The 11,121-nt window shown below is 44.8% G+C and overlaps 1 protein-coding gene across 1 annotated transcript in view; it reads right to left on the bottom strand.

The window, feature by feature from the left end:
* Positions 1–209: 209 nt before the first annotated feature.
* Positions 210–11,121, bottom strand: part of HEMK1 (HemK methyltransferase family member 1) — a 38,077-nt gene continuing 27,165 nt past the window's right edge. Inside the window, exons 9-11 of the mRNA XM_013951950.2 lie at positions 10,037–10,150; positions 8,021–9,694; positions 210–899 (exon numbers count right to left, since the gene is read on the bottom strand). Of these exons, the coding sequence (XP_013807404.2) occupies positions 9,658–9,694; positions 10,037–10,150 (151 nt within the window). The 3' untranslated portion in view covers positions 210–899; positions 8,021–9,657. The remainder of the gene's footprint in view (positions 900–8,020; positions 9,695–10,036; positions 10,151–11,121) is intronic.

Here is an 11,121-nt window from a genome sequence, read left to right as displayed (position 1 = left end):
GCAGCTCTTCTTAGTGACTTTAAAAAAAGATAACTACTGTATTCTCTTATATAATATACATACTGTAACCTGCTACTACTCTTTACTTAGAAAGTCAGCAGTAAGCCTAAGTAAAAAAAAATTAAAGTGGACAAAATTCAAAATGAAAATTCAGAAACCCCAGAGCAAAACATTTCCAAAATCAGAATCTGGAACACAGTGGCCTCATAGGAGATGTAAATATAAATTATTTTATTGTGATTAAAAAAAAACAAACAAGCTTTACAGTGTCAGAACTTCCCAGGAAATGGCAGTTCTGAGTTAAGCTTAATGCGTGTTAATTCTGAGAAGCGCAAGCAGGATTTTGTTCTAGGAACAAAGTCCAAGAGGATCAGGACGGAGGGAATTCTGCAGGGACCCACAGCACAAACATCACGGTTACTGGAGGTCAGGCAAAGCTGGGTGTCAATATGCTCCAGGGCTGAAACGCTCAAGCAGAGCTTTGGTAGAGGAAGGCACCGTCAGATTAGAAGAGGAAGGAAAAAGGGGCTTGCCCAAAGAAAGACTTGTCAACCCCCACTTGGCTAACCAGCCATATCGCTGAAGTAGGTTTTCTTCCGTTCCCCTGTCCCTCCTGCGCTGTACTTGTCTTCGCTGTTCTGCCCGCTGCCTCCAGAAAGGTGGCAGCTCTGATCTGGAGAGTGAGGACTGTCATGCCCATTGGTGGGAGTTACGCTGGTATCTGGGAAGGATGCTTGAGATCTAATGGCAAGTGCCCAGACACATTTCTTCAGAGATGAGGTACCTCTTACAGGGGTGCTCAGGAATGTGCACACCCTCCATGGTGCCTCCCAGGCAGGTCTTGCTTTTCCTGACTCAGCCTGAGCAGAGGAGGATGCTATGAAGCGCCAACCTAGAGTCTTACCATTGCAAAGATTGGGGATTTCAAGTGGTTATTTTGTGAGCAGGACACCAAGGACAGACTATTGTGCAATCATCTGGTCAAGTTCATCTTTTCATTTTTGTGCTCATGACTCATCTCTTACCCTGGCCTTGATCCTGGCCCTACTCAGTAACAAAGGGACACTTAATTATCCAGATTTTACACTTTACGAAGGCCACCTGCTCCAAGACAGTTCTCTCAAAGTATGTATGCCTCTTTTTTTCCACATAAGTAATGATGGATGGAAAAGTCGAAATGGATGAATAACCCACTATCTCCATACTCCTGGCTTTAATGATGGTTAATAGGGCACATAATCAATCCTTGAAGCAGAATAGATATATTTGCTGGGCTTATGGCATGTGCTGTGGAGTTTATTGTGAAAGTCAGTATCTGCTTCAACCATGTGTGTGTTTGCATGCTGCTGAAGCAGAAGAAGAATTTGCTAGAAAAAGGGCTACTGTCTGCTATTACAAACAAGACAAAAAACTCGCTGACCTGGAAATTAAAGTACAAAAACTACTTGCAGCCTGAGTGCCCCCTGCCCATATACATTAAATGAAGAGGCCTTGTTTGAGCAAAGTATGATCTTAATCTGCTATTTTTGAGCCAAGAGAGCACAAATCCTGCCAGCTACTAGCAGCATTCATCCCACTCCAGCAAGCCCCATCGGTAGCAAAATCACATCAAGGAGAACACAAGCCAAAACTGCTTTACAGAGCAGCATTTCTCTGTGATGAACTTACTCCAAATTATCTAGAATAGAAAGAAATTTATCCATGCAAGCCAACAACAGTTGCAGGGGGAAGGTTGCACAACAAGATACTGGCACGGGAAAAAAAGTCGTGAAAGCTTAAAGAGATGGAGCAGACTGTGACAAAGGCTTCTAAGCATTATGGTAATACAAACACACCACGAAGGGCAAAGGCTCAGGACAGTGGCTCAGGACAGAGGCTTAGAGGAGTCCAGAGAAACAGCAAGCTCAAAGTCAAAAGGGATAGTGAGAAGGTCACTCCCAGATGAGTGGCAGAGCAGTGTGGAAAAGAAGGAAAGATTTATCAGCTTAAGAGCCTCCAGTCCCTGGAAGGCTTAAATCAATGACTGGACTCTTGTTACACAGAATACAAATACTATGTATCACTAGGTGGGCCAACTTCTACTCAGCTGGAGTGAGTGGGATGACTCCACTGAGGTCAACAGAGTTGCAATTGCTTACTCTGTATTTGGAGCTAGAACATCAAAGCACTATGCAAACTTCACTAATTAATCATAAGCCAAACACCGGGCAGGAAATTTTGTAACAATCCAAGCAGTTGTGCTGATGTTCTAGACAGTCTTGGACAAATATTTCAAGCAGTGAGGATTTCAACAGAAGCTGCCTCTCATCTACCAGCACTGCTTGAAGGAGGAACTCAGCTGCCAGGTGAGGACTCCACTGCAGTAAGCACTATGCCATCAACCTGAAAATAGTGTGCCCCCGAGTGTCCATGCTACAGCTTATATACAACACACAGCAGACAAAAACTGTCAACAAAGGAAGAGGAGGCAGGTGAGGAGCAAAAACTATAGACAGCAGCTACCATAAACTGGCAATCAAGATCTCCCATATAAGAATTGCTCAAGACATCCCACTAAAAACAGGGTCATCCTTCCCATACACTGCTGGGTATAGCTGATACCTAACTGTGCAATTGGTGTTTACAAAAATAAAAGAAGAAAAAAGAATAAGGCTCCTCAGAGAGCTGTGCTGTTATTGCTCCCCTATTCCCTATGAAGTCGAGGCCCACCACAAGGCCATCCACATCAGAGAAAGGGCTCCATTCACTCTCTAAAACATACAGGTTAAGCATGAGAGGTGCCTAGAGTCTGCATCCTATATATGACTTGCACTTTGTGAGACACTTAGCTCCACACCTCTTTTCATCATTTCTTAGAGGCAGAGAAGGAATGGCAGCACAAGCCATCTCTTCTAAAAAATCTTAGCTTCATTTTAACCCACCCTTTCTCAAGAGTCCTTCCTTCTATAGATTAACTGCATACAGTGGTTTCGTCACCAGTCCCTTCCTCCTCCATGTCTGTCCTATTTGTGTATATCTGCGTCCTGGAACATTTAGCAGCAGCCGTGCCAGTGATGCAAACTGTGAAAATTGCCCTCATGTCATATCTCCAGACCAAGGCTCTCCAAGTGCAGCCTTTCTCTGGTCACATTCTCCCATTGTAAAGAGAAAAGGAATAACAATTACTTCCTGCTTCGAAGGCATTATCATCCTCCCAGGTGACAGCTGGGATGGCTATATGAGCACACAATTTAAAAGAGGACCAGAACAGGTGAAGGGACAAAAAAGCAGAGCTAGGTTACCAGAACTGCTATTAAGAGCATTTACGCTTTTTCCATGACTCTGCCAAGGCTCTTCCCTTTGCTGTGCCTCCATTTCTTGTCATGCCTGTTGGCCCTGGATATTTAGATGACAAACTCTGCAGTGCTGCAAATTCAAACCTAGGAACTGAAAATCTCTGCAATGTCTCCTGACTCTCCCTGCCACGGACAGGATGATCTCAGAACATCTCAGCTGTCCTAAAGGAAAAGATAAAGCCTGAGACTACCTACGCAGCCCTTTGAAGCAAGCGGAATCCAGAGTAAGTACATAATGGGGACAAGGTGCTATCTTCCCACGGCGGCAGCTTGTTCACATGCAGTTAAGACTGTTACCCTCTATCCTGTGGTATCTTCGCTTACGTAGTCATGGTTATCATCATAACATTGACTGAGCAGCTGCAACTGAAATGACACCTTTGCTGTTGCGTACCCACTGTGCCCAAAATGCATGCAAGGCACAGAAGAGTGACAATTCAGGTTTGCTGGTGAAGGGAGCAGACAATAGAGCAGGGAATAGATCTTTAGAGTTAGAAGTTGCCACTTTAACAAGGTTACAGTTCTGACATCAACTGCGTAAGTCAGACAAACCATCAAGACCACAACACGTGGCAGCATTTCTCTGCACCCGTGTCTACAATAACAACATATTTGATGTTCATGTACTGTAAAAGCACCATTGGCTTTTGTGCACAGGATGCAGACTTAACTTCCTCAGCATTCTGCAGCAGGCTGGTTTGCCTGAGTGTCACGCTCTCATCACGCTCAGACACACCATTGCAGAAAAGCTAGTGTTAGCACTTTGGCTTGTTCCCACATCCTTTGATTTTGCACTGGCATCGCTGGAATTTAGCGGAACAAGCCTGATGCATCATGCTGCAGCAGGATGGCGTGCCCTGCCACCAAACAGCAGATGAGATGCATTTGTTTAATAAAATTTGGCTCATTTTTTGCTCTGTCTGGATGTGACTGAAGGACAGGGTGCCACAGGACAATCACAGTGCTTTCTGCAATAACTGAGCACTCCATATCCTCTCCAGCTTCTTGTGAGCGAAGTGATATTATCCCAACCGTACAAGCAGGAAAGAGCAAGCAATAACATGATCAAGGTCACACGTACAGTTTGTCACACAGCAGGGATCTGAATCCAAGTCTGTCGAATCCCAATACAGGACCAACCGTTGGCAAGTCTCCAACAAACACAACATTAAAATTCCTAAAGGGAGCAAAGTGGAACAACAGCCTGCTTGCCTCTGATGGGGTAATGGCAGATGGAGAAGAAAGTGCAAGTCACACCTGCTTTTGGTCATACCTGGGATTACTCAGGCCTTGCTTGTGGGCAGGAACTGCTGGAAACAGGCTCCTCTTCTTTCTCATCCCTACCCAGTATACCCTCCCCAATGAAACCCACAATCTTTCTTCACACCCAGGAGAATGAAATGCTATGCAGATAGATCACCCTGCAAGAGGCTGCCTCCTGTTGGTGGGCACATTTACAAGAGACTGCCCTAGGGGGAAGGCAAATCTTGGAAATGGTTCAGCCCCCAACTCTGAAGCCTGGGCATGTCAGCCCAAGTCCATCCAGCACAGTCAAAAGGAGTGTGCAGAGTAGGAGGGAGCTGGCTACAGGTCTGACTCTGCAGCTATGGCACATTTTAGAGGATCCTTGGAGCTCCTATAACTTATGCCACCTGTACCAACCTCAGCAGCTGAAGGCAGAGCATGCTTTGGCCATGATCCCAGGACTGCAGGATGGTAGCATGTAAACAGCCTCCCATGTTCACTGGGGACTGGATGGACAATGCTGAAAGGTGCAAGCAGTTGCCGAGCAAAAGAAACAGAAAAGGGCTATGATATGACCCTTCCCAGGGAGAAACATTTGAAACCTCAGACACCTACTGAAAGCCCATCAAAACATCTATGGAAGAGACAACAGCCTGGAAGCTTGATAAAGTCTTAGTATCTCATCATGTGCTTGGACGGCGAGAGAGAAGTCTTCTCTCACTGGGTATTTGTCCTTTCAGATGCAACCCTGAGCAAAAAAAGTAGTTTAATAAAATAATTCTAATAAAGCTTTTGAGAACTTGCCCAGACAAACAAAATGTTAATGCAAGTTTTGGCTTAGTCTTCACTGCTCCTCCCCTGTAATAACTTGAGCTCTAGCAGCTCTGTTATTTCAACCACCATAGGCGCAAGTATCTCTTTGCAGCATATCTGAAGCACACTAACCTTCAGCACACCTGGTTCCCCTTTTTCTCTCTCAGGAAGGGAGGGAAGGGCATACAGGGGGCCTACAAAAGCAACACACAACATTTAAGGTGGGGAGTGTTCTTTCCTCCAAAATGAAGACTGTGAGGAAACATGGTAACAGACTTCTAATACATGAAAGCTGCTCTAAGAAGAGAGCCAGCTGTATTCCACATCAGGAGAGGGCAATAAAAACCTGGCTCTAAAGGCAGCAAGAAAGACTGGATACCCACAGGGAAATTACACTGGAGCAAGAATGCCACTCTCCATCTCTGTCCTCCAACATACTGGAGATGTCCACAAACGCAGAAAAACACAGCTCTAAAGGGGCTTCAGGCTTCCCATTAATGGCATTAGGTGCAATCCCAGTCCTGTACCACAACCACAAGGTCCTCTCTCAGCTTCCCTAGATGAGGGCTGTGCTGAAGCTCTGTTTTACTGGTACAGGAATAAAGGCTAAAGTTGCATCTATGCTTAAGTCTTCTGTTGGCCCAGTTTCCTCACTGAGGGTTTGCACCTTCCCATGCTCTTGACGAGTGCAGTGGTGCCAGCAAAGCCTGTAGCAGGGTAGTCTCCAGCCCTGACAGCTGAAGCCGGGACCACAGCACCACCCGCAGGGCTCTGCCAAAGAGCAAGCTTTTACCACCTCCTCCTCAGGGAAAGCCAACATGGTCTAGCAGATACTTCTCAACTGGTGCCTCTCCGAAATGCATGCAGGAATGCATGCAATCACACTCTTCAGGATCCTGCAGGAAAAAGAAGCCCCTCTGAAACTTCAGGGAAAAAATACCTTTTTGATACGGTTCCAAAGACCCAGTAAGATCCCAGAAAACTAAGTGCATGTCAGATACTTGATTATGTAAAGCCTCGACAGAATTACCAGCCTTCTGCGGCTTCAGAGAGCAGCTGCACCCTCTGCAGAGAGCTCATGAGCACAGTATTTTGCTGGTGTGGTAGAGTGTCCCTCTCACAGCTGACACAGATGGCCCGCTACTTAAGCAAGGACACTGGGACTGTCCGTGGTTCCTTAAAACTACCATATCCAAAAAGCTTTGCAGCGTTTCTGTACCACGATGAGCTTGGGCCAATATGCATAAAGCACTAAAGAACAAACTGTACTACGCCAGGACATTCCCTCAGATGGGACTCTGACAAATAAATCCAGTTTCTTGGGAGAAAGAATGATTTTTCTCCACTCTTGTCTTTATGAGAAGCCCAGCAGTACCATGTGATTTCCCGAGACATGTAACCACTACACAGCACAAACCCACAGAAATGCAAGCATTTTTATTATTGCTTTCGTGATAAATATAGGAATTTAACACTTGTCCTAATGGATGAGACCAAGAGTCCATCTCACAGAGAAAATGTCCTGCTAAGGCCTCTGACCAGTGATAGATGCTTCAGAGAAAATACATACTGCTCTCTGACAACAGCACAGCCACCAGCGCTTGCAGAGGAACAGCTTATTCTAGCCTGCTGCTGGGAATCAGCCTGTCCCTTGAAGAAGGCAACATGATGCCATTTAACACCCTCATAAACCAGTAAATTATCCAACTCTTTAAATATCCTGCAGAAGTAAGCTGTGCTTGTTGCTCTGTGCTTCATAAATACTGTCAATGCTGAGATGAAATCTGGGAACTCTGTTTAAAATCAAGTTTAAAGACCCCAGTCTGACAAACTGTGAGCTAAATAAAACAAAACAAAAACAAAAAATCCCCCTTTAAACTATTATTAAAACAACAAAACAAGAAATCAGCAAAAACTAAAAAAAAAAGAACAAAAAACAAAACGAAAACCCCTCTGACTACAATTTGTACTCACCATTCCGGCAGGCAAAGCTGCAAGAAATTAGCTGTGCTGGAACTTTATTTCCAAAGCTAGGGTAAGCTTCACTTCAACTGAGTCTCTTCAGTTCTCCCCTTCCCTAGATTTCCTTTACTGTGCTCTCCCAGGTCAGGTAGTGAAGACACAGTTTCAGGTAGAGCACTGGACACAGCAAACTCCCCGAGGTGAGCAGAGAGGTGTGTGTGTGTGGGGGGGGTTAATGCAGTGCTGAGAATAGTGGGATGAGGTGAAATGCCGACCTGTGAGCAGAAGGGTAAAAAGCCAGGGGGTGGAAAGAGAATCCAAGTGGAGACCTGAGCTAGTACATCAGAGAGTGTGCTGGCACCTCTGAAGAAAGCAGGGCCAAGGCTCAAGAGTTAAAGGGTGAACAAAAGAATGGGGAGAGTCAGTGCAAGAGAGGTAGAGAGGAAAAGGAGTAGGTGTATTACTGCTCAAATAAAGCCCTCTGAATTCACTGCAGCTTTCCCAACAGCCAGATGCCAAGTGTGCTGACGCAGCTCCTAGCTAGTGCTTCTGGCTACGCGCTCTCAGTTCAGCCTGGATGGACTGCCTGATAGCACCTCCTTGGCACACTCGGAGACTGCAAAGGTCATTATCTTGACACTTCCATCCCCCTAGTACATGCTCACCTCCATCGGCCCAGTAAACGTTTCCATTCAGACCAGTTCATCAGATCCTTTGGTTTGGTTTCTTTCCTTCCTTCCCTGGTTAGCTTTGGTCAGGAAAGGAACTCGCCACACTGGGAAACAACAGCAACAACAAGAAGCAGCTCAGATTTAATCATTCCATTATTTATAACGTCATGATCTTGACTGTCCATTTCAGGAACTTCTCTCAGTTTTGCTCTCATTGTTGACTCTGAGTCATCTTTGCCAGACAAAGAAAGAGACCTCAGCTATTTCCATGGCTGTCAGGAGACTGGTTCCTATTCCAAACTAAGCCTGTTGTCAAATTTTGTACAAGTCATTTCATCTCCCTTTCTTTGATTTCTCCATCTGTGAAACTGGGGTAGTGATACTGACCTCCTTTGTAAAGTCTTAGGTTTAAACACCTTACACAGAAGTTAGGTATTACTCTCAGAAGCAATGTATGGATCCCAGATGTTTATTCAGCTTTGCTTGCACATTTGAAAACATGATTGCACAGCAGTTCTTGTAAGGAACACTGATCTGAGACCCGGTTTCACCTACGTGAAGTACTATCTTTATTCTGATGTATTGTTTGTTTCTAGCAGCATCCACAACACGACAGGTGCTGTATATTCAGATGGTTTTAACAATACCAAAGGAGCTCCTTCCTTTCTCTTGAGTCAGTGACCTATACAGCCAGGAATCTGGTTTTAACAATACCAAAGGAGCTCCTTCCTTTCTCTTGAGTCAGTGACCTATACAGCCAGGAATCTGGAAAGAAAACACATGATAGGAGGAGGTGCTTTTTCAGCTGTGACCCATAGCTGGGCAGATGCAAGGCTTTTCCCTTCTAGCCCAAACAAAAATATTCCAAAAGGGGCAAATGCATTGGTAAATTCTGGTCTGATGCCTTCCCAAGTCCACCTCAAAATCACTTTATCTGAGCTGTAGAACTCTGTCTCTCCTAAGCAATCATAGTGCAACATGTGCGTTGATCCTTTAATGACATGCCGCTCAGTGGGACTGGGCTGCTTTACTAGTGGAGAGCCACTCCAGAGCATCAGGATCCCGGAACAAAACTGAATCTGAAGTGTGCAGATTAGTCATGTCCCATTATACCCACACAACTATGCACCATGATAAGCCACAGTCTGGACCTATCATACAGTCTGATCACATTTTCTTAAATTTCTCCTAAGGCAAAAACAGAACAAAAAATTGTGATATTTCTTCTAGGTCAAATGTGCCATCTGATATGCTGAGAAGCTGTATTTTTTAAGCATTTCTTTGAAATCTGTCATCACAGAAATATGATGAAATAACCGGAACTGTGAACTCTTCCACATTAGGTTCTGAGATTAATGAGTCACTTTAGCATAGATCTAAAAAGTTATATGCAGTTCCCTGAGGAAGGTGAAACACTTCTGCATGCTTCTTAGTTTTTCTCTGTTGATCCTCTGCAGCTCCAGATGAAGACTGTAACAGGAAACGAGGAGGCCTGCCACTGTACAGAGAGGTCAAAGCACTGGGAAATGCAGTGGAGAGTCCTTCTGCCATGCAGAATTTTCAACAAGCTGTTCAGCAGGGCTCACCAGCGAGAAGCATACTGAAAGGAAGACTTACTTCAGGTACAGTTATCACCTGCTTTGTTTTTGGATGTGCAGAAATCTAGGCCTGTGGGAAAAAGAATGAACAGAGCATTAGGTCTTACAAGGGAGAAGATGATTCTATCTCCATCATGTAAAACAGCAATTTTCCACAGAAGATAATCTCACCAGAGCTAGTCACCCCATCAGAAATGCTTGCCTGTGTCAGCACTTCTGACTCAGAAACACTTGCCTGTCTACCTCGGGACATAAAAGAATGCTGAGATACTTGAAGGGAGTCCTCGTTTTGGAAATGGTTGCCTTCAGCTGCTGACTTTCTCTGGCTGAGTTTCATTTAAGATACTGGGATGTAGGGGACAGTACACAGACCTATACCTGAAGCAAAAATCTGAAGATAAAAGAGACTTACTTGCCACAGAAGTCCTTGTGAATGGCACAAAGAGTGAGTAGCAAGTTGGGGTATGTCTGTAGCCAGTTTTCCACCATCTCTGGGTGTCTGGGATCAACTTCCAGAAACACACTCCTGAAAGGACACATGTGGGAATAGAAAGTGGGGAGATGTACACATTTAGTTTCCAAGCTGAGAAAAATTAAGGTCTTTCTTTCTCCCTGGATGACTCCTATCTGTGCAGGAAATGAGATGATCAGGAAACACACTGCAATCCAATGATTCTAAAACAGATCCCAGCTGTCCATTTAAGATGCAGATTCCAGCTGCTTCATTCAGAGGGAGAAAAGGTTGATCTTAAGAGAAATTCTCATGGTATACCTCTGCTTGAGCAGTTAGTCCTGATATTGAGACGTAGGGAGCCCAGCTTGTGAACCCCATGCAGAGAAATCACCTGTTCAGCCTGACTGAGGCCCCCAAAAATTTAAAGGTGAAACAGGCTGCTGAGGAAGGGCCAGAATGAAGTTTTAGGATGCAAATGCATGAATACTGGCAGTATGAAGTCCCTCTTTGTATAAGCAGGGTGACATTAAGTCCCAGTAGCGAGAATCATAAAATATAACTTAGTACACAAGTTTTCCCCATAATAAATGTCTCCATAAATCAGTTATGAAAACGCTACCAGGATTCAGGCCATACAGTCCTATATACAGGACTGTAGCCTCAATTATTGCACCAGTACTGGGCTTGGACACTGGAGGGGTAGTTCTGCTGCAGTCAGGCTGTGTGACACTGGCTCATTTCTGAGTCTCACTCTTGCCACAAGGCAGACCCACCCTAGCTTACAGGCACATGGAGATGATGGAATTGGTCGCTGCCCTTGACAGAGTAGCAAGATACAAGTTTAATAGGCAAAGAACAGGCCAAGCTTCAGCCATACACTCCCTTGAGAATTCCTAAAGTGTCCCACACTGAACACTCCCTATAAATTCACCAAACTAATTACAAGTTGGGTGTGGATCTCATTCCTGACCTTAAAAAACACCCACTCCTCAATGGCAGCTTGACCTGATAATACAAGCAAAAAGGGAAAGAAATATAATCCT

Source organism: Apteryx mantelli, chromosome 12 (assembly GCF_036417845.1).
Source record: "Apteryx mantelli isolate bAptMan1 chromosome 12, bAptMan1.hap1, whole genome shotgun sequence".
NCBI lineage: Eukaryota > Metazoa > Chordata > Aves > Apterygiformes > Apterygidae > Apteryx > Apteryx mantelli.
This window is presented reverse-complemented; position numbering and strand designations above follow the sequence as displayed.